This window comes from Fringilla coelebs (assembly GCF_963513975.1).
Source record: "Fringilla coelebs genome assembly, chromosome: 11".
NCBI classification, from domain to species: Eukaryota; Metazoa; Chordata; class Aves; order Passeriformes; family Fringillidae; genus Fringilla; species Fringilla coelebs.
In genome coordinates, this window is record NC_140037.1 from 16,120,624 (window position 1) to 16,144,797 (window position 24,174).

Below are 24,174 nucleotides of genomic sequence, written 5' to 3' on the forward strand. Positions count from 1 at the left end.
CTCCTCCTTAATAAGTACCTGATTATTGTTCTTTGAGCAAAGACTAAGTTATGGTTATACTGTGGGCAAGGTGCTCCCAGCTCCAATAGATACAATGAATATAGGTTATGATACCCTGAATATGGATTATAAAGAAAGCCAAGGTCTTTTCACTTTCCAGTGCACATTTTTTAATCTTGTGACTGAGTTTTTTGTTTCTTGTAAAGGTGATTTTGGAGACCAAGAGGAGAGAGGTCCCTTTGCTTTATTACTTGATCAATAATGTGAAGTTCAGCCACTTAGCCACGAGTTGTTAAGATATACTTAATTGCACACAGATTAAATTTATCTTATATTGCCATTGCACAATCCTCTTTTGTGCTTCTGACCACAAAACGCAATTATTGGAAACTTCTGCCATTGTAAGTAATCAGCACTTATTGGCATTGTGTTCTCTCTGGTGTGTATATATATGAACAGAGTGACTTTGGTCATGTTCTTCCCCTGCATCAGGACAATTACAGGTTTGTATTTAAAGAGTGCTTCAGCTTTAGCACAGTTCAAAAATTTTCCTTTATGTACATTTATTAATGAAACTGAGTTTGAAAAGGCTGTTACTTGTCCTTTGTTGTGCCATCTCATTGCACATTCATGTTTCAAACTAATTTCTGACAAGTTGCTTTTCTCATTCCACTAAAGTGCTTTGACTCAGTTTACAGACCCTGCACAATTCATTGAATCTTCTCTTCAGCAGAGCTACTTATCACCTCCCTAATCTCTTGTGATCACTGCCAGCATTTGAAACAGCCTTTTCCAAAACACACTGCATCATTACCACCAGTGCCCCAGTCCATCCCTTTTTTATTTAGAAGTAGCTATGGCAACTGAAGTGGGAACTTTTTGCAAATGATTTTTTGCCCATAACAGCTCTTGGTTTTGTGTTCCATTACAGGTATGCTGCTTCAGGGGAACTAAGCAGCACTAATTATTCTGTCACTGCCCTGAGGCAGCCCACATCTTCCACCCAGATATGTTTATTGATGTATTTAAAAATTGTCATGTGTGTTTCAAATGTGATGAGCCATGGTGAACTTGCTGGTTAGATGTCTTCTTAATCAGTTTGCTTCTCTATAGTGTTACAAAGACATTTCATTTTGAGAAGCTAATAGTATTACAGAATCCTTACAACCAGAACAAGATACTCCATGGGCTGTTCCTTTGGTGCATTTCAACTCTGCATCCCCTATCTTGAATTAGTTCACAAATTTAGTAGCACTCTGAATTGGTGGTGTTCTCCTTACCTTGGGCTGTGCCCATCCATTGTGTTGCTGGATTTTCTGTGTATGATGAGAGCTCAGGTTTGCAAATGTGTGGGAACACAAACCACCCATCCCCAGTGTGCAGGGGTAACACTCACTGTGCTGTCATGAAAGCCCTAAAATAAGGATGCATGTAACCTGAGCATTCCTGTTCAAATCCACTCCGTGGAACTGGGTTTTGGTAAGCACACTTCACCAAGAGTAATATTTGTGTCACTCTGGGCTTCTCAGTATTTGTTAGACCTTTTTACAAAGCTTCATGATGAAAAGTAACTCAGCATTGCAGGACTTGGAGGCAATGCCACCCTGTGTGATCTGCCCCCTTGTATTCCCTTGAATTAAGATCCCCAGCTGTTACACATGCGTGGGAGGAAGGAGGAAAAGTCTTTGCTTGCCGGGTGGGTTTTTCACAGCAGTAATAAAAATGTCATGTAAATTGAACCAGAGTTATTAAAGAAGGAATCAGAGTCTTTAAGCATGTCTGCAGAGTTGTCAGTTGTACCTAATTACCCAAGCAGCCCACAGCAAATTTCAACACCAGCTCTCTGCCATGGCAGAGTATTTTCAGACATAAATTTTGCTCCCTCAGCCACCTATGAGTTACTTTTTTGTTTTTGGTTGTTCTTCAACAGGTGACGCTGCAGAATAGTTGTCATGCTCATCTTGTAATGTATGTTTGTCCTTGTTTTGTCTCTCTTGTCCATTTTTAAAGTAGAAAGAGTTTAACTCATCCCAGAGGCGTGAAAAGAGGTGAAGGGAGGCATTTTGAGTGGCAGCCTTATTTCTTCTGATTGATTTGTCACCCACAGAAGCCAGCAAATGGTTATGAAATGCCCAGACAAGATGAGGATGTTGTTTCCTGTTAGAATGGGGTGCTGTGGGCAAGAGGCACAACTCCCATAGCTGGTGTTCTGGGTGCTTGGCAGAGAAGTATGGAAGCAACAGCTCTCTCCTGAAAAGCTTACACTACTCAAGTAGACAAATTCAGGGCAGAGAAGAAGAAACACAATACAGGAAAGCAGGAGGGAAGGTCACTGCCATGCTGCCAGTTGAATGACTTTGCTTTGGAGAGGTGCTTGTGTACACACAGAACTTTCCTTTCATCTGCAGCCTGTTGTTAGGGAACTTCATAACTGTTCACAGTCGAGATCCCCAGTTTTATAAAGAATGAAAGTTTCATTTTTGCTAATCCCAACTCTCATGCAGGTTAGTAAAGGTTTGCACATAATGCCTCTGTCTTGCAGAGAGACCCAAGTGAAGCTTTCTTATGGCCTTGTTATCCGTGGTCATACAAAGACTGAAAATGTTGGGAACATATGGTCTCAAATAAAACTGTTTAAATTCAGATTCAACTTATGCACACAAGCACTAGGAAAATATGACCAAGGATTTGAAAAATCCAAGCCATTGCATAATTTTCAAAGAAACCTTCTTTATTCTGTAATGACACTTCCTTTTTAAAATTCATATTCTTACCTGAATATTATTCACTAGACAAAATGTTTTGTTTCAGATCAAATAAAATGCTTCAGCCTGAAGAAAAAGAAGGCACTGAGTGTTGTTTTTACATCACCCACCTTTTATTTCTCTCTTTCCAACCTGTTTGTTGTGAGTTGTCAAGCACCATTGATTTAGCTAGGCATTAAATGTTGTAATTACTCTTACAGTTTGTTCAGCAACCCAGAAAGAGTGAGTTATTGTTTTCTCAACTTGTGGGAGCTGGCATGTGTTGACAGTGATGCTGGTAAAGCTTCCCCCACCTCAGACAGGGACAGAGCTTCATCTTCTGGATGTGCTCCAAATGCTGTTGTACCTTTAAAGTCTTACTTGTTGATTTTGTATTGTGCTCTGTGTTCTCTGAACCAACAACAGCAGTTAATCAATGCAATTAATTAAGGGCTGCATGTGTATTTAAAAAATGCAGGTGACCAGCTGTGCATTTCTGTGGCAATAATGTAAGTGTAGAGTAATGTTAAAAGAAAAAAGAAGAAAAATGAAAAAGCAGGAATTAAAGGTTTAACACCACTAAGGGCTTTCTACACTTTGCTGCCGGCATAATGCTTAAATGTTTGTCAGCATTTTCATGATAGATCCCACTCTATAGATTTCCCTTGCTAAAAATTGCTGTTAGAAGATATGTAGAAAAAAAATTGTCAGTCCAAATGTATTGGATATTCTTTTCTTTTTTTGAAAGCTCCTCTTTAGCTGATTATGTATTATTAAAATTTAGGTTAAGGGTCAGTTATTTTATCTTACATACAAGTAGTTTAGATATAGATAAAACTAGCAGTCTCTTTTATCTTAACTGTAATGTGTCTCCATTTTTTTCTGTGTAAAATATCTTGATTACAGTAAACAAAAAAATCTGAACATTTGCAGAATGCTCCAGAATAGTTTCCCAGATATCTTCTCTGTTAGTGATCATACTGTTCCTTGCAGAATGATTGGTAGGCCAAACGTTGTTGGGCATTCTATTTACCAGCAGAGTGTCTTTCCTGAGTCTTTATATAGATAGAGCAGAATAATAGGTAAATGAGAATTGATTTATGTCACTCCCAGTGATTTAGGCTGAGTATGCAAACAGACCAGGCTTTCTGAGGAGGTTTTTTTTGTGGCCAGAAATTGTGCAAATTCAACCTTTCTTCCATTATTTTACCACTTGGACTCTGGACCAGAATAAAAAAAAAACCAAACAAAACAAAAAAACCCAACCAAACAAACAAAAAAGCATAATCAATGAGAATTAATTTGGGAAAAAAAAAAGAAAGATGCAATCCAAGTTTCCAAATTCAACACACATACACACACCTCCTGTTTTTAAACTAATGTTGTTTTTCCACTTGCTTTTTTGCAAGTTATGCTGCCACAGTGAAAGAGGCTGAATTGTTGTGGATGCTCCAGTGCCTCTTCTGAGTTACTGCAGAGATGTGTTTGTTGCAGTCAGGCTTGCATTTTTGATTGTCTGGTGCAATGCCCTCATACTTCTCTTTTGATTTGTTTTCAATGTGTTTGGAGTTCCATGGATGTCGTGTGAAATCACGTACATAAGGAAATGTGCGCACACAATGCCTTTGCTTTATAAAAGAGAAGTTTGGGGTTTGCCATTGCTGACAGATGTGAGTGTCTCCAGCAGCAGTTTCCATCCAGAGCAGGCAGAACTCCTGGTTCGTTACTTCCCATCCACTTCCCTCCTTTCGGTCTCAGGAGGAAATATTTCTTTTTTGGTGTTTCTGGGTTTTATTTCTACCTTTACCTCACAGTGCTGTGCAGTCTTCTCAGAGAACAGACTCACTGAAGTACCACATTCAGTGGTGAGTTCACAGGTGACTGGGAGGGCACCCCACATTTTCTGTTTACCTTCTTGTGCAGCATTACACAAACAGGATCAAATTTATCTGGTGGATTTTACTTGACGTTACATTTTCCTGTTCAAAGGGGCAGCAACTTTTTCTTGAGCAAGTGATAAGCCTTTTGAGAGAATAAGGTATTGCATTTTTAGGCTTAATGTCAGCAGCAGAAAACGTGCATTTACTTTGCATTCTTTTTAATGTTCACATGAGAACAATGACATGAAAAGGCTGTACCTCTGGCCTGAAAGTCTGCTAGAACTTTTATTCCATTTGTGGGGATTTTGCACGTCTCCTCTTTCCTCTCAAAAGAGGAGAGAGCTCTTACTCTTGACACTGTTCCCCTTAAAAGTCAGGATCTAGCCCCAGAAAATAGAGGAAAATTCCACAGAGTAGCACAGCTCCTTTTGTTGGTTTTCCACACTAAATTAAAATGTATCACAATACCCAGCCTTTAAATTGCCCTGTAATTTGTTCGCTGATGGCTTAGTAGCACATTTTGCTTCTGAAAAATGGATATTTGTCACTTCTTTTAAAAGAAGCATTGTTTTTAGCATGTAATTCTGATGGAGCCAAGAAAGAAGCCACACATAACCACTGTGCTCATGGCCACTCTTCCTGCACTTGGTTCAGCTCCTCACTAGACATGGCAGGAGAAAAAGCCTGCTGATGGTCATAGAAAATGTCTCTGTGAAGCCTCTTTCAGGCAACATGAGTCTCCTTTAAAGTCCTTCTCCAGGAGTGAAGGAGGCCAAGGAACACTGTCTTGTGCTGAGAAATCATAGTGCTTTTGGGAATCTGCCATCCATATTAATTCAGTTAAAGCAAAGGCTGCATCCTTCCTTCCAGACTCCTCAGAGAACATCTTGGGGAAAAAGAAGTTGAGTTGACGTTGATCTTTGATGCTGTAGAGGAGGCAGACCTGGCTAACTACACGTGTCACGTGGAGAACAGAAACGGACGGAAACACGCCAGCGTTCTTCTGCGCAAAAAAGGTAATTCTGCCTTTCCAGTTATCTGGGACCTCACCTGCCTCAGCAGCAGCTCATCAACCAGAGGTCCTGCTGACCTCTCTGAGCCAGGCTGGACTCCTGTGTACCTGCTTGGAGCTGAAGTGTGCTTGTGTACAGCTTCAGTTTACCATTTGTGGGGGGAAAAGTCATGGATTGTTCTTCAGTGTCTAGGAAACTGGCCTTGCAGGTGATGCACTTGCCTGGAATACAGTCACCCACCCATAAGGCACCAATAATCAGGGGAAGTATTTTGAACTAAACAACCTATAAATTTGACCCAGAACTGACTAACTAGGCCAGTTAAAACTTATATTTCTTAGAACAGGTGCCCTGGCAGTGAGGTCAGATGCTCTCATGTTTCTCCACTTCCTGGCTTTGTGTTTTAAATTGAAAACTTTGAGCTGTCTCCATGCATTTTGATTTCTAACTGCATCAAGGATGAGAACATGCAGTGGGAGCTACAAATACATGGAGAGTTACCCCATCATGGTTGTCTTGCTTGATACTGTTCCTGAATGGAGAACAGCACTACTGACAAATTACCTATAGCAGCAAGGAAACCGCTGGGATTGGGATGTGCCAAATGTAAAAGTGCTGCTGTGCTCTGTGTTTGAAAGAGTCACTATGGAGGGAATGTAACAGTATCTCATGGCATTTCTGTTGTTTGTTCAATCAGCTCTCCTATTCCTGAGTGGGCTGACATTTAGATTGGATGCTGATCTCTCTGAGATACAGTGTATTAGGAAACACAAAAGCTGTAAGATAGTAATTGTTGGGAAAGCAAAGGGAGGTTCCACCCAAAGCTGTTATGTGAAACCACAGAGCATCTGCACAGGAGATTGACTAAAGAGTTGATACACTATCCAGACCTCTGCCATCATTCTTGGATGTAAATTATTTTGCCAAAACAGGAGAAGAAGAATTGTTTTCATGAGGCAAACCTGAAAGGGCAGCTCCAGTCCTTTGTGTGCTTTCACTGCAGCAAAGTTGGAATAAAGGAATGTTGATCTAGCAGATCACTCTACTATCTACTACAAACTTCTGTACAGGAGGGCTCTGCAGAGGGATCTGGACTGGCTGGATCCATGGCCTGAGGCCAGCTGTGTGAGGTTCCACAAGGCCAAGTGCTTGGTCCTGCTCTTGGGTCACAACAAGCTCCAGGCTGGGGCAGAGGGGCTGGAAAACTGCCGGATAGCAAAGGATCTGGGGATGCTGGAGTCACCATCCCTGAAGGGATTTGAAAGCCATGTAGATGTGGCCCCCATGGGCATGGTTTGGTGGTGGGCTCAGCAGGGCTGGCTTAATGGCTGGACTCAATCATCTGGGAGGTGTTTTCCAACCAAAACAATTCTACAATTCTGTGATCTAAACTGACAGCTTTAATTAAGGAATCTGGTCATCATGATGAAGGATTAGTGTCTAGTGCAAAAAGCCCTCTACCTTTCCTTCCACTGAGCCTCATAAACATACAACTGATGGTAAGTATATCTCTGCTGGCACTGGTGAATGTTCCGCTGTGTGCCTATGGTAGAATAACAAGCTCGGTTTATTTATAACAAAAAAATGCAGATATTTCAGAGCTCTGCTGGAATTATGGAAGCACTGCTGAATACAAAATTTGGAGGTGGAAAAGATCACTTTGCAGCTACTATTTCATTTCTCTCTGCACTGTGGCTGTAGAAAACTTATATTCCCCTCAGGCACTCTCAGTAGTTGATTTTCAGGCTATTAAAGTGTCATTTAAAATAACCACTGTATTTTACTGTGTCCTTTGACTGCCTGTCCTATTGTCCTTTGTTATTTATTAAGTTCTCACAAATACTTGACCAAACTTTTTCTTTCTGCAACTTGATTTAATTGCTTCTTATCCTTTCTCCAGCTTAGATTTTACTGTAGATATTAATGAGTCAGGAAATACTACTGTATTTACTGAGCTGGGAGAAGATTTAGGGCAGGACTTGCAGAAAGCTGTTGACCAGCTTCCTTTGTGTGTGTCAGGGAAGGGGTTTCTATTGCAATTTGCTGCAGCACAGATCTCTCAGTCAGAGAAATCCCCCTCCCTCCAAAGTCTTACCTGTTAAGAGCTGCATTATCCATGTTTGACAGGAGGCACTTGTAGCTCTGTTTTGTCTTCAGACCTCCCCTCTGTACTGTTTTATTTTTTTTCTGGCTTGGATTAAAACCAGGAAGAAAACCAAAATCTAAATTCTAGATGTCATATAAGGTTTTCTAGAGTTCTTGTTTTGACATCAGATAGTTATTTTTAGCATATAATTTGCTTTGAAAAAAAAAAGAAAAATTAGCTGTTCAAATGTTTGAGGGAAAATATATTTAAGTCTTTTGCTGTGGTACAGTCCCTCTAACCTTCAGGAGAATACAGGAGTGGCTTTTTGCACAGCTCTAGTGTAGCCCCAGAGCATGTTCTGTCATTTAGGATTATTTTTATTGTTTGGGGTTTTCACCTGAAAAAGAACCAAATCAAATTTCAAACCCACATCTACCAATGCAAAGGCAGAGTCAGACATGCTCCTAAGACCTGAACACAACTAGCTGCTGTCACATTCTTCTTTACTGACTTAATTCAAGACCACATTGTAACTTGCTTTCAGGCAGTTCAGAAATAAGTTCTGGACTATCCTGGGTTTGGTTTGCTTTTATTTTAATTTTTTTTTCTCCATGCTGTCCTAGCATATTTGGTGCTCAAATAACATGGAAATGCAATATACACCCAGTTGTCCCTTAGTTGTGGGAACAGTTCAGGATTCCCTTCAAAGGGTTTGAAAACACTCCAGTATTTAGAGTCTGAAGTCTACATAGTCTATAATATAACTGTTCTGGAAGATAAATAACTTGTCAGAAACCGCAGAATAAAGTCAGACCATTCTTTTAGTGGCTGGAAGCAGCGAATTGAGATAAAAGTAAATATTATGATGACTTTTCCTCATTATTTTTTTAAAGGAGGCTGCCTTTAATTAAGACATGCAAGGCACTAATTTTAGGGGGGGTGGGTTTGATGCTGATACATCACAAAATTATGAGGAACTTCTGAAATGTAGTTGTCTCTCACTTATTGGGTATTTATGAGACTTTTGCTATTTTAAAGACCATGATCCTCTGAAATATGTGTAATATGTTGTGGCAAGGTCCTTCTACATTATTTTATATTAGAAACTATCAATATTATTATTTTCTATTTTTCATTCACTCTTATAGCACAGAGACCAGATTCAACTTCTTTTCTAGTGTTGGATATGGTGCTTCCTTATTTACCTCAGTGAGGACCACTTGAGGAAGGAATGAATCAGATGCCAAGGCTAAGTATAGCAGGCAAGAAAATGGAACATCCTGGGTTTTTCTCATTGCCTCCACTTTGGAATGGAAATAAGGAGTCCTCAAAAGCCTCAGCTTTTCCCATAAAGAAAGCCCCTTTTCCCATAAGGACTCTCCTAGAGTCCTTATGTCCATACTCTAGGAGAGTTCATGGGGCAGAAGGACAAATACTGGACATGCAAAAAGCTGATCAGTTTTGCCTTTCGAGCTGGATCTTGTGGGTTTGTTTAATACCCTGCTATTCCCCCCACCAAAGTGGGCACAACTCTGTGCTCCTGAAGGAGAGCTGCAAGAGGGCTGCAAGGCTCAGCATTTTCTTTCCTTCCAAGCTGACAGTTTTGCCATCATCTCCGTAGCAAAAAAGATTCAGTACAATTTAAAAAAATAAAATCCCCTCAAAAGTGGTTTTAACCAACTCTGTTCTCCATTTGCCTGGATTTATCCCCCAGAGGATGCAGGCTTTATCATGCGGTGTAGTAAAAGTCCCATGAATTCCCTGTGTTCTCAGAGAGATTAAATAGCTATTATAATAGACTTTTTCCATCTATTAGTCCATGACTTCTTGCCAGACAGACATCAGAGATACTGTAAACTGGGAATAGCTTGACATCTGATGTTAATTATTGAAATAGAAGGCATGGTGAGGCAAAAATAACCCCCAAAGATATGCAGCTAATTTGCTTTTTATCTTGAAAGTGACACATATGACATATGAGCAATTTTTTCTGACCTAAGTTTTAGAAGCATAAAGATCACAAGAACTGTCCTGGCTGTGTGAGTTTGGCAACTTCTCAGTGTGTTTGTCACGGCAGCAAATATCTTCATGACGTCTTATCTGAACCAATACAGGCTGTGAGAGTCAAATTGTCATCCTCTGTCTTTTATGGCCAAGTAATATGCCAGGTGGTGTTAGGAACAATATTACTTTCAGAGGACATTTCAGGATAAAGAGCAATGCTGTTCAAGTTAGTCTCTTGCATCAGATGGAGCTCTGGACTGGTATCCAAGAGTTTTATCCCATTTTGTCATTGGTTTGCTGAATGACCTTGAATGTGCTGCTTCTCTTTTCTAAGCCTGTTTCCCCAGCTGTAAAAGATGGATCATTGTGTCTGGATGCATTTGTGAAGTTCTTTGAGTTCTTGTGATGTTTCCTAACAAAAGCATCTGAGTAGGAAATTTTGGCTAACACTAGGTCCCATTAAATTATAATGTGATCTCTACAAATATGTGAGAACTCTCTCTGTTAGCAGCCATGACAAACAAAGTGGTTCTTTGCAGCCTGATGTGTGCTCCTGGCTTCTTGTGTTATCTTGGGCTTCCTGCTGAAGCCCTGGCTTGGCAGCTCACATCATCACATCCACAGGCTTCACGAATAGAAAACCAAAGCCATCTAATTAGGAGGGGAAGGGACCAGGTCCTGCCCAATGTGTCCTCACATGCTGCATACAGCATTTGATGCACTCTGCCAGTGCAGAATTTTCAGACTCCACCAGCTCATGAAAAGTTGGTTACTTCTCTATGTAAAATCACTGCATAGTTCTTGTGTAGGAGATTTACATGTGTAGCCTGAAATGCATTCTGAATTTCAGATGGTTATTTCAGATGAGCAGTAGATGGAGTAAATGAGTAAAATGAATTAATAGGCAATGGACAAAATTATTAGGCATTTTTAATGTTATGGTGGTTGTAATTGGAAGCTGTACAATTTTATGTGGAATTGTATGGTGGATAAGAGAAAATATAGCTTGGAAAGATCATAACCTTTTTGCCTTTCCTTGCTAATTTTAGATTTGATCTACAAAATAGAACTTGCTGGAGGACTGGGAGCCATCCTTCTTCTGCTTATTTTGCTCGTGACCATCTATAAGTGCTACAATATAGAGTTAATGCTGTTCTACAGACAGAACTTTGGAGGAGATGAAGCAGCTGATGGTAAGCAGTTGCACAGGAAACTCAATATATGCAATGAAAATATTTCAGAGACCCAAAGTGGTGAGATTGAAATGAATCCTAAAAGACACCTGCTGTTAGTTTAAACTACTAAGCATCCAACAGTGTAAAGCCCTAAGACTTTCTCCCAAAGCCCCCTGAGATCAATGAGTCTTTCCACAGAAATGTCACTGGGCTCTGCCATGAGCAAAAGGGAGCCAGGAGAATCATTCCTGAGTCTGCTACAGAGGCTCACATGTCATTTGTGAGCTCTTCACCTTCATGTGTCCAGTGCCACATGTGCCCAGCGTCCCTTCTCCTGAGATCAGCACTGTCTGTCTGGGCAGCCTTTCACCAGGTGTTCCCCATGAAGCATTTTCATTGAATTGCCACCAGGCTCCCAGTGACCTCCTCTGACCAGTGAGAGGTGATTGTTATGAGGCTAACTGGTTACCTCAGCTCACTGGGAGGCTGTAAACAACTTGGTGGGAACGTGCAGCTTGCCTGAGGTGTATCTTTAGGAATAAACTAGACTGTTTTCCATTTTTCTTCCACCACCTTCCCTCTCACTAGGGTATATTCTGTTTGGTGCCTAAAGCTAAGCTTGTATTTTTAAATTGAAGCTTTAATTCTGAATATAGAACATTCCTTCTCCTATGAAGCTGGAGTAAGCCCTGTAAACTAAATCCCAGTCTTTAAATCCTATTACTATGTTCTTAACACTTATTTTATAATTAATATGCTATTAATATGCATCTAAGTAGTATCTGCTAAAGAGAGAAAGTGCAGTATTCAAGTACAGGTGCTTGCCACAGCCCACTGCAGCACTTAGCAGTTGCATAGGCTCTGGAATGGTACATCCAGAATCTCTGATGGATTTGAAAAGAGAGCAGGGAACACATTTTCCATAGTGCCAAAGCAATGTGCAGTTGCATAGACCTGTTGCAACTGTAATAAATGTTTCTGTTTCACAATGGGTAGATATGGTGTGAAAAGGTTCCCCTATGATGAAATCCATAGGAGTCTTGGAGAATGTATGGCATGACATCTAGGGGATTTGAGAAAGAGGAAGGGTCATCCTTGTGGGTCCCTTCCAGCTCAGAATACTTTGTGGTTCTGTGATAAATAGCAGGAATAGAGATCAGGAAATTTGCTCTTTCTCAATCCTCATGTATGACTGGGAAAAAAAATAAAATTATGCTTTTTCCATACTCTAAAATACTGCACAATATTTATACTGGAACCTAGGACACAGGGAAGGGTGAGATTATGTGGTTTGAGAAGTACTTTTCCTGAAACACCTTAGGATTATATCAACATAATATCCCTGCTTCACACCAACCAAAAGTGGTAACTTCTTCCAGCCTGCTTCAATTTGTTTATCCTCTGTTTTCAGCGTGATACTGCTGCATTTTTACTCATATAACATCCTTGATTCAATCACTTTTTAATCTATGAAACAATATTATTTTCTGGTGGTTTAGAGGAAGCCCCATGAGTACATAGGGGCTTTTGTGTGCCTATAAATTTTGAAAACAACCTTGTATTTTTCCAGTGCCTAGTTGTAGATCTTTCACAGCTTTGTGTCTCGTTCTGATCCTGCAGGATGAAAGATGGAGGCAGAATGTTACAGAAGTCAAAGCATATATGGGGATGTTTGTTTTTTCTCATGCAGGCAGTAGTGGGAGCATACAGAGCTCCCATAAGCACTCAGCTGTATGGATGCAATCACAGGGTCATTTTCCACTTGTATGTGTATTTTTTTATAAAGCAAGATTTGGAACTCAACAGATCTGCTTTATTCCTATTTCTAAAAATACCCCACGTAAGCAGTGTTGGACACACTCACTTCCTGTGTTGTGTGTAGCATTGCTTTTAGACAAAATGACACTGAGGATTAAAGGATGCATTTAGGAAATGGCTCTAAACAGTGCTGCTCCCAGCACCCCCAGAGCCAGCGCTGGGCGAGTGTGGGCAGCTCCTTCCTCTCTGCCCTGGTGCACGGAGCTTGTGGGCAGCCAGCAGAGGCTGGGGAGCTGTACCACCACTGCAGGAGCTGCCAGCAGCCCGAGGGAGCTGGTTCTGTCAGCATCCTGCTGGCTGGCACTGTGGGCTGAGGTGCCTGGGCAGGGCAGCAGTGTCCCTGCAGGGACAGGCTCAGGGATGCTCTGCACCCGGGATGTCAGGGCTCTGCAGCTCCCTGACTCTGCAGGGATGCTGCCTCCAGCATCACTGGCATCTCTTTAAAGGTTTTGGCAAGCTTCCTTATGGACAGGGAGGCAGGTTTTGGATAGGCCACCTGGCTGGCCTGTTGACTTCAGAGGAATGTCAGCAAGCCAGGTGGACATCTTCCATCGTCCCCTACAGCCATGGTGACACTAGGCAAATTGCCTTTTACAAATATGTGATTATTCACATGCTTTGAGTACAGCTCTGACCCTCATGGGTCTGGCTGTGCGTCAGGAATTATAAGTAACCATCAGTTCAAGGTCATCAAGAGATGTATGTTATTATGATTAGGTATTTGTTCTTTTTATCAGAATATATTGAGGAATTTTAACGGCTTTAATTATCTTTCATGTGCACTCTTCTTTACAGATAATTGGTACTCAGAAACCCTCCATTCATGCAGTTTTCTTCTCACAACATTAACTATTTGATTTTTCATTTTCTGTAAATAATGGCAGCTGGGCTCTTCCCTAGAGGCTGAATTGCTGAAGGTTGAGTTTTTCAATATACTGTTTTCCATTACTGCAGAGGAACACAAAGACAAATGTCACTAAGACAGTCTGATCCCAGCATGGGTCCCCAGCTCTGTGGTGGCACCACTTCTGTTCTGTTCCTGGCACACTCATGAGCTCTTAGCTCCATGTTTCAGAAGCAGAGCTGGAGACAAGCCCCAATGCTGGGCAGGAGGAGGAAGATGAGAAGGAGAAGGAATGCTGCCCTTTATAGAAGTTATTTGTCTCTCTTATAATGTGATACCCAAGTATTTCCAATCTTGTGGATCAAGTGGACTGTGATCCAAAATGATGATATTGATTTTTAAAATGATGGGATTTTCTGAAAAAAGAAAAATGCTTTGAACTGTTTGTATTTGGCATTATTTTCTGAATAGTCAGTATTTTTCTGAATTAAGCCATGTCTTTTCTCCCAATTACTTATGGAAGGAAATTTTCTTTGTTCAAAACTTTCCAGGCTCAAAATTTTTCCGAGCTGAAAACTTTAACATACTCCTAGAACTCTTGAGGAATAGAAGTTGAAAGAATTGCATTGCAAATATGTAAAGGCTTAAAATAAAAGTTTCCACTTCAGCATTTGTATGAAAATTCTGCCCATTATGTTTTCAGCTGTGGCACATGTCTGACCACATGGAGCAGAGTTACTGCTCAGCATAGAGAAGAAAACTGAAAGGATTCATGACATTTCTGCCTGGAAGCCAGACTATCTGTTCCTGTGAAAAGTCCCCATTTTGTTGGGCAATGCTTGGTGTTTTCAAGGAATAATACAATTTCCCAGTACTCTCCTGTGTTCCTTATAGTGCTCTTGCAAGCAGCAGGCTGAACATGATTTGTTTTCTTACAGACAACAAAGAATATGATGCTTATCTTTCATACACCAAAGTGGACCCTGATGCGTTAGATCGTGATAATAATGAAGAGGAGCAGTTTGCACTTGAAATTCTGCCAGATGTTCTAGAAAAGCACTATGGATATAAGCTCTTCATTCCAGACAGGGACCTGATCCCTAGTGGAAGTAAGTATTTCTGACCTTTCAGTTTAATTTCTGCCTGATGTGTCACAAAGGCCTGGACTGTGTAATGAGTACCAGATATGGAAATCCTTGGGAAGTGGTTGCAAAGATTGGAAAAGTTTCCTCAGAACTGCAAATCCTGAATTCTCTGTTAGAGCTTGTTCCTGCACCACTAAAATCAGAGGGAATTTCCACTTAAATCAATTTGCCATTGATTTCAGTGGGGGCAGGAGCTGGACCTTCCTGCAGGGAAGGCTGCAAACAATACCAAGTCCAAAATGTCTACATCAAACACAGGTAACTAAGCAGGGAACTTTCTAAAAGGATTTTATCATCTCTGTTACATGATTGCAAATGGGATTTTTTTTTTCAGTGATTAGTTGTTTTCTCTACAGCAGCTTTACTAGTAAAAGTCATCTTTTCTGTTGTCTTTTGGGTTTTTCTTTAACTTGGGAGTCTCATAAGATTCAGCAGCACCTTTGGATGTCTCTACTGAAGGTCAATGCTTTCCTAGTGGTAGTTATGGCATTTCTTCTACCAGACTCATTTTTGAGCAAATCAAAAAGACCACAAATCATATCCATTGTGTTGATGAATTTTGAATGCACAGTATGTTTGCTTTAATATCACATTTATTTGAAGTGCTACCCTTGTGAAAAATCACCTTTTTTTTTTTTTTTTTTTTTTTTACAAATTCCATTTCCAAATCACTTTCATAAAAACAATAGAAGAGATCATGAACTTGTCTCTGTATGTGCTACTGTGTAGGAAATATGAACAAGAGAACAAAGCAATGGCTGTAGTGGAGCAGATGTCTCCAAACATGGAATAGCTCGAGCATAGCTGCATTACAACCTGCCTGCCAAAAGACTTGGAGCTGCTGCCTCGCCGTGCCAAGTGCCAGTGCCTGACCCAGGAGTCAGAGCCTGTTTCTTCTCTGACCTTTGAGAGCACTGGAAACAGAGCTCTGAACCCTTGAGCACTGGGAAAGAGGAGTCAGAGCCTCACCAGGGATCATGAAAAACCTGTGCAGGAGGCTTGAATTTGTCACAAGCATTTTCAGCTCTTAGTTTACAGCTGATTCACTTTTTCTTTTTGCCCCAGCAAGGTGTAAGTTTTTCTCCCATAGTGAGAAATTACAGAAAGGGGACTTGGCTCATAGCTTTCCTATTTCTTACAGTACAACAAATTATATCAAATTTTTAGATATTATTAAGAGAAAATACCTCTTTCTGTGGTAAAAACCACAGAATTGTTGGAACATAGCAATTCTGCAAGTGAACTAAGACATTTAAAGTTAACTCTTCAGTAATAACTATGCTGAAGCACAGATTAATCTGAAATGAGATTCTTTTTTCCAATTGTTGTTCCAGTCAGCATGGTATTTTATTTTTGTCTATTTTTGTCAGCAAGGCACTCAGCAAATACTTGCCATCACTTTGGGTATTCATTAAACCTCTCCTGAAAATGTAGGGTACCTGAAAATGTCAGTTCTCATTTATGAACATTCACAGATTTAATCCTTCTTCTTTCCTCTCCAACTCACTTCTTCAGTGTTATGAAAAGGCCTGATTCTAATACATGGAGCTTCAAGAACGCCTAATCAGACATAATGACAAGGCAGAATAAAATGTGGAGCTGAAATGAGTGTGATTTGCATGCTTTAGCTTTGAAAAAGATATGGGGGAAAGCACTTTATTTCACGAGGGGCTAGAGGGAGGGTGAGAGGGGATGGGCAAAGAGGGAAGACAGCCTCCTGCATTTGTGAGCTCTCCGTGTGCCCTGCAGTAAATACACACCACTCTCTCATTTGTGAGCTCTCCGTGTGCCCTGCAGTAAACACACACCACTCTCTCGAGGACCTGCAGTGCTTAGTGGAGGCACTGTGATGTGGAATGGGCCGGCTAGAAACTTCAGAGCATGGTTTGGAGTGTCTGTCTCAAAAAGTGGCAGATGTGACAAAATATATATTTGTCCAGGGTAGATTTCTGTAGAAAAATGGGGGGTTGATCGCAGCTATCGTTTTATTTTAGGAAATATCTCTTCTCACATGTTTCACTTCCTCATCTTTCAGGGTAAATTACTTTCATCAATGTAATCGTTTCCCACTCTCTGCTCTGATGTGTGTCCTTCTGTATCCTGTGTACCTTGGCGTGTGTCGCCCCAGCAGTGCAGCCAGGAGCTGCGTACAGCTGGTGCTTCCTGCAATCCCTGCAGTTGTGAGGAGCTGCCACGGGAGGGTGTGCACCATTCGCTTCCTTCTTGGCATGCAGCAGCTCCTACAGCTGCTCCCTGCATTTGAGAGCAGGCAAAAAATAGATTTGTCAAATACTATTTCATTAATTTTCTTGCGCAGTTCTGCAAACAGCCTAAAAAGCTGACTTGGGGAAAATTCAGGGACAAGTTTGATTGTGTTTTTGTCCAGCTGGCTCATTGCTAACCTCTGGGGGAAAGCTGTGATGGGCTCTGCATGTCCCTGTGCAGCAGAGGGAGAGATAACAGCCAGATGTGCTGTGGCTGGGACATGTCCAAGCTCTGCTTTCAGCTCTGGTTCAGGGATGTCCATGAACTGCTGCTGTCCCCAGGAGGACAGACGTGCTGGCTGTGGGGACTGAGGCCACCTCTTCACCATTGGGAAGCAGATCCCAGGGTTCAGGTCAGATGGGGCTGAGTCATGTTTTGCAGTAGGTGCTGGGATACAAATTTTATCCCAGATTTTGTCCCAGTGGGAGGGAGAAGCACCATGAAGGTTGCCAATGGGCTCAGCAATGCCCGTCACACATGGCCAGCAGGGACCTTTGTGATGACTCTTGGTGCTACCTGAGAGCAGCATGGATGGATCCAACTCCCTGAGCTCAAGATGGAACAGAATCCCACACAGCTGTGGGAGGCAAGACTGGTGACCCAGCAGGGAGATATGGCAATGGAGACCGAGTTTGTAACCCAGGAACTGAGTTGCATGTTATGGGAAGTACTGTAGCAGCTATTCTTTCTTAAAGAATACTCTTTGGTCTTAGCAGAATGAGTGTTCTTCATTCTGTCAAAGCTGACAGCACACACACCTCCCTGCCAGGTGTAATTAGGTGTAATTGGAAAGTGACCCTGCATGAGGAGACTGGGATCCCTGAGATGCACTTGCACTTCTTACTGAATTCCTGAGCAGTTCTCATTATTTTCACCCTATTCATTTTCAGGGCTCTTTTTACAAACCCTTTCCCACAACAAACATTCAAGCTCTGTAAGATTTTCTAAATCAGGGTTAGGAGACCTGAGGAGATTGAGTAGTTGGCGGGGGTTTAACAGGGTGAGTTGTTTTCACCTTTTGTCATGCCAAGGATGATGTCTGCAGTGATAAATATCTGTTTGCACTTCACTCTTCTAAAATCAGGACTACATCAGAGGAAGGTACTTTTCTCTGTGGTTTCTGCAAATTATTTTTAAACCTTAAAGTGAAGAGGTAAAAATTGTCAAGTTAGATTTCTAATACCAGCAATAAATATCTAATAGGGCATCAGCTAGGTGTTCTCTAAGCATATGTGCATTTGGTCTTGACAGGATTGAAAAAACACCAACAATTCACTCCAGCTCAGCCCAGGGTATGAAGATTAGGCAGTGAAAAGAATGGTGATGGAATAAAAATATTTGTTTACTTGAAAAATGGGAAGTTCTCAGTACAAGGGGAGAGTGTCTACGTCATGTGATAAGAAGCACACAACAGTCAGAATTGTAGTTCTGTCACTTGGTAGTTTTGTCTGCCCATCTGTGTGGTTTTTGCCTGGGAAATTCCAGCTTCCTGGGCTCCTGCATGAAGAAAACCTGGTTGGACCATGTGTCTGGGGTTCCCAAGGAGCCTTTGTTAAGTACAGGATACCATTTCTTTGGTATCCAGCTCCACAAACTCCTTTCAGGAGTCCCTCGTTGTCTGCTCTGTGTGAATCTGACTTTTAATGTCAGGCGTGGATGAAGGTAGCACAGATACACACGGATGCCAGCTCATGAACAAAAGGCAGAAGGGCTGCCTGTCCTATAGTCCACTAATCTGCATTATTTGTTTCTTTATGTTAATGTCATCAGCTGCCCCTCAGCTCATCCTGGGATGGGGCTCTCTCTGGGAAGAGGCCATTACTCTGCTTTGTGTTTCAGCTGTTCTGGTCCAAGCTAAGAGAAGCAAAATACATTTAATAAATAGGAAAAGATATAATAAAGTAATCAGACTCAGGGTTTGGGAACTATTCAGCTAGGAAGCCAGGACTGAATTACTCTCCTATAAATAACTTTCTCAAGTGATGGTCACACTGCCAAACACAGAAAGACTGGTTATTTTCAGAGTGCCAGGAACCAACCAGCATGGGTTTGATGGTAGACACGCTTTGGTTCTCATAGTGCTGCAAACTATATTTTCCAAAAATATCCATAGGATTTTATATGATTTCTAGTGTTTTTTTCCTTCTCCCTCAACTCCTGCAAGTCATCTGAATCTGGTTAGTCAGTCATTTCTTTGTGTAAGCAACTCTATGCCCATAGTGTTCATTAATTTCCTTGCTCCTAGTCTGCTTGCATATTAGGTTTCCTTCCAGCCTGTGGTTAATGTAGCTCATTAAGGATTCCATAGGCTGTTACACATTATTTAATTGCAAATGGGATGCATTTCTTGAAATTATCTTCTTCAGTGCTTCAAACTCCAGTTCAGAGAATTGTTACATGTAGACAGTGTTTGGTGAGCACATACTTGCTGTCAAGACAAATTTACTTGTCATTTTCTGGCAAGACTAAAACAATGTTTGGGTTTGGGTATAACACGTCTTGCTGTCCATTCCTCCTTGGGTATTGCATTGAACACGATGCAAGTTACTGATAGAGCCACTCACAATGTAATTTTTTTTTTTTTTTTTTTTTTTACCTATGGGAATTGCTAACATTTTGAGAAGAGTTTTGTACCATACTGCAAAACGGTGTTTCAAGGAGGGGGAAAAACAGTCAAAATTTAAAATGTGTTTTTTGAGTTAAGAAAGTGGGTTTGATCTAACACTGACGTCTTAGTTATACATTCTAATTTATGATAAAATACAATCCCTGGGACTTAAAAGTGAATAATTGCATACTGGCTTCGTCAAGACAATGTTTTTTCCTCCCCTTACAATGAAATATCATTGAAGTTGGCACCTCCTGCAGCAAAAGCAAAGTTACTGTGAAATTATATTTATCTGGTGGAAATACGTTGCTCTGGAGCTTTACAGTTGATACTAGTTGGTGACATTGTTCCTGAAGTCCCTATTCCGTTTTTTTCTTGCAAATGAAACTGAGCCATTGCCTGACAATAATTTCTTCACTCGCTGGAAAGGTGAAAGCAACCCTTTCTCCATCCCACATTGCAATATAGATTCCTTGGATTTGGTATCTTCTAATGGAGTGAACACTTGAGACAGACAACTGAACCTGCAGGACTTTGGGAAGTCTCCAATTCTAAAGTAAAAGGAGAGCAGATGATTTAGCAACTCAGAGCTTTATGCAGTCAGATTGGTGCCACTGGGAAAAATAAAGCTGGAAATTCCAGGGACAGGAATCTGTCTCCCCATGCTTTTCTTCACAGAAATGTTCAATTGGTACAAATTTGACATATTGTAGAGTGCACCCAGTGGAGCCACCGGCTCCAGGAAAATTGTCACCTGCCTTCAATAGTAGTCCCAGGCTGGAGTTAGTGGGAGTACTGAGTACTTCTGGACCAGATGGATGGAAGTTTGGGGTTCCAGTTTCTTGAACTCAGTGTACTTTACCCTCAGTGCATCAACAAGTCCCCTGTTCATTGGCCATGTCCACCAGTGACCAGCTCCAAACGTGGAATTTGAGGGATCACCTCAAGACCGTTTGTGAAGGCGTTCATTACTCAGCTGAGGACAGAGCTCTGACATGTAGCAATACCCAGTAAGTAAGGTGGGCATCCAAAAGAGACATGAGAAGCACAGAGGAGAGAAATGTCCACCTAAGAAAACAGGAAATTTCTCCCATCTTCTTTCCATCCTGTTTGCCCAAGGCAAAGGCTGACAACTCTCTGATTGCTATGGTGTGATGGATTATTGCTGGGGTGTCACTACTGAAATGATTGGTGCTGGATATTTGAAGAGATGAAAGTGGAGTGGTTTTTTTGTTTGTTTTGTTGGTTTATGTTTTTTCTCAATTGGATGCATTTGGATATGCATGGCCATGCTCAGCACTACCCTGGACATATGGTGTCCTGCAGGGAATTGTCTTGTGCATAGCAGTGTTCTGAGTGTTTGGAGGAGGGATGAATATGTCTCAGGAAAGATGCATGATAGTTTGTTGTTTTACTGTATCTTGCAGATTCAACCTCTAATGATGAAGCTTCCCACCTAAATTCTTTCTTTTTGGGAGCAGAAAGAAAGGAAGAAAATGAAGAGTCTGAGCTGTTGATACATTGGGATAATATCTTTCCATTGTATTGAACATTTCTACCTTTCCTTAAGTTTTGTTTCACCAGTTCTGCTTATCATTTTCTCATTGTTGCTGATTCTCTCCCCGCTCCACTGCCTCTCCCATGGATTTTAATGTTGAATTTTTTTTTCATTAATGAGTAACTATTTTACACAGAACAATGGGGGGGTTCCTCATAAAGTATTTCAAGAAACAAGAAACAAAAACAACTGTAAATGCTGCATGATTAAAAAGTCATAAACCATTAACTAAAAGTCAGGATTGTTGCATAGACATTTGTAATGTATATGTCTTAAATTTTTGTGTGTCTGTGGGATGTTTGCAATTGCCTCTTTTTTCCATTTGTGAAAGAAATTCTTCTTGCTGCTAAGTGGTGAAATAAAACATTGGTAAAGGCAGATTTGATGCTAACTATGCCTTCAGTCTCATGAAAATAAGCTATTTTAGAATGTTCCTGTTGGCCTATTTTGTAGCAATTTACTTTACTGGAAGTGGTGTGAATAAGCATGCTGTGGTATGGTGCCTGGGACTATAAAATGAGTCTTGCAGTAACAGATGTTGATTAATGATGTTATTTGTAATTATTGTTCTTGCTAGAGGGCGGATTTGTAAGAGAGGTCCTGCCCTGTGCTGAGTAAAGATCTGTTCTGTGCAGCTCTTGTGTCCAAGTCTTCATTTCTAACACGTGCTTCTCCTCTGTGGTCAGGCAGCACATTCCCAGTAGCATGGTCAAGAGGTTTGTGTAGTTTAAAAAACACAGATATCCTGTCTCAAAGCTTGCAGTTGTAATGCTGTGCAACCAATGAACATTTTCTGCCCTTAGTGGTTTTGTTCAAGGGATTTCATTTTTCTGGTCTTGACCTAAAACCCATTGAAGTTTGTTGAATGAAGTCTGTTCATTTAAATGGGTTTTTGATCAGGTTTGTAAGTAGATCTCTTTCCCATCCTGTTCCATGTCAGACCAGTGTATTTGGCTTCTCTTCCTTAGCATCCCTGGGATAAGTGAAACTCAGGGATCAAAGTCTAACTTCACAAATATTTAAAGTTCAGTAAACTGGCATCATGGAGCTGCTGATGGGGCTGGCATTTCTGCTTACACTGATCATTTGCAACTCCTTGGCATGCATGAATAAAAGAATTCTACTATTTTCTTTGTCACTGATGTCTCAACAAATAAATACTTCCAATATGTTTAAATTTTCCATTTGTTCCTGTCACTTGTGAAGTCTCTGTTAATACCTTGGGGTACATAGAAGCACAGGTTTGTGATATTAAAACAGACCGCTGAGCCACAAAGAATGTTCTTATGCTTTTGTGGTCAATCCCTAAAGAAGAAAAAGCTACCATGATGCTTCTATGCAATAGCACAAGTTCTGCATGTGATGAGGGTTCATTTCGTTTTGAGCTTTTGCAAGTTATGGTTCATACACCCCTCAGCACCTCATGTCTTTGCATCTGGAACACGGGAACTTCAGCTGGTTCCCTCAGCACAGTGTTAATCATAACCAATGTTAATGTTAGAATTGACACAAACATTGCATTGATTTCAACCTATATTTTTTCACTAAGTGAACTGTGTGGTTTTTATTCACTAATGCACCTACACAGCAAGGGTGTTATGTAAATGTCATCCTGCTGCAATGAACAGAGGAAAATAGGAAAGGATGGAGGGTGTTATTGAGGACTTTCCTATGTGTAAATCCTATGTCATTAGTAGAAATATTTTGTGATACACAATCCTATTTTTGTTGGAGTATATTAAAATGCCCATTATTTTAAATGGTGTGGATCAGTAAAATGCAGGATTTTGTTATACTTGATTGCAAGCCTGATGTTTTAATCCAATAGACTTCTTTATTCTTTACTCTTTCTCTCTTTCTATAATTTGTAGCCTACATTGAAGATCTCACAAGATGTGTTGAGCAAAGCAGAAGACTCATTATCGTGTTAACTCCAGACTATGTTCTCAGGAGAGGATGGAGTATTTTTGAGATGGAAAACAGACTCCATAACATGCTAGTCAGTGGAGAAATCAAAGTTATTTTGATTGAGTGTACTGAATTAAAAGGGAAGGTGAATTATCACGAAGTGGAATCATTAAAGCACACCATCAAACTTCTCTCAGTGGTCAAGTGGAAAGGACCAAAAAGCAGCAAACTGAATTCTAAGTTTTGGAAGCGCCTAGTCTTTGAAATGCCAGGGAAGAAAAAGGAGGTGGTGTCTCGGCATCAGGTGCTGGATTCTGCAGAGCAGGGCCTCTTTGGAGACCTCCAGACTGTGCCCTCTCTTGCCGTCACGGGCACCTCTGCCGCGCCGGCGGAGTCGCGGGCGGGTCTGGGCGGTTTCCCGCAGGCAGGCTCGGCGCGCACCAGGCACTGCTGCCGCGGCTACGAGTGCGACGCGTCGGCGGCCACGCTGCCCCTGGCCTCCATCAGCAACCACCACACGTACTGTAACATCCCCCTGACGCTCCTCAACGGACAGCTACCTCTCAACAACGCCGTCAAGGACCCCCAGGAGTTCCACAGGAACAGCCCCTTGCTCCCTTTGTCGGCCAAGGAGCTCAGCTTCACCAGTGATATCTGGTAGAACGTCAGGGCTCTTTGGAGATGCTTCATGGCCACCATGAAGAGACGCCTGTAAAGAACTTTGCCCTACCCACACGGGGTGAGAAAACCTATTCAAAGCAACAGCACACTTGTTTGCTTTTCTACTTGAACTGTTTTGTTTACGTTTACAAATTATTGACGAAGGGGGCATTCTTTTGTAACTCGGTAATGTCCTTCCTGTCTTTTAGTGTACAGTTTTATTGCTTCTTTAAAAAGGAGGGGCGAGAGAAAAACGCATCCCACCACGTCGCAGTAGGTTTACAATCTGGGACGGATAAAAGGTCACATCCATACATATTTAAGTAACAGTATTTGGAATACACAGAAGTTGTTGGGTTTTTCTTATAGACTACAGTACAGTTTGAAATTCTAATCATGCTACAAAAGTTAGTATCTCCTGCACAGACCACAAGGGGTGAATCATCTTGAAAAGGAAGGAGAAGGA

General features: G+C 41.2%; 1 protein-coding gene across 1 annotated transcript in view; it reads left to right on the forward strand.

The window, feature by feature from the left end:
* Positions 1 to 23,709, forward strand: part of IL1RAPL2 (interleukin 1 receptor accessory protein like 2) — a gene marked incomplete at both ends in the record, with an annotated part of 321,698 nt that extends 297,989 nt beyond the window's left edge. The window contains 4 exons of the mRNA XM_084212886.1: positions 5,495 to 5,640; positions 10,777 to 10,920; positions 14,503 to 14,673; positions 23,012 to 23,709. Of these exons, the coding sequence (XP_084069012.1) occupies positions 5,495 to 5,640; positions 10,777 to 10,920; positions 14,503 to 14,673; positions 23,012 to 23,709 (1,159 nt within the window). The remainder of the gene's footprint in view (positions 1 to 5,494; positions 5,641 to 10,776; positions 10,921 to 14,502; positions 14,674 to 23,011) is intronic.
* Positions 23,710 to 24,174: the final 465 nt, after the last annotated feature.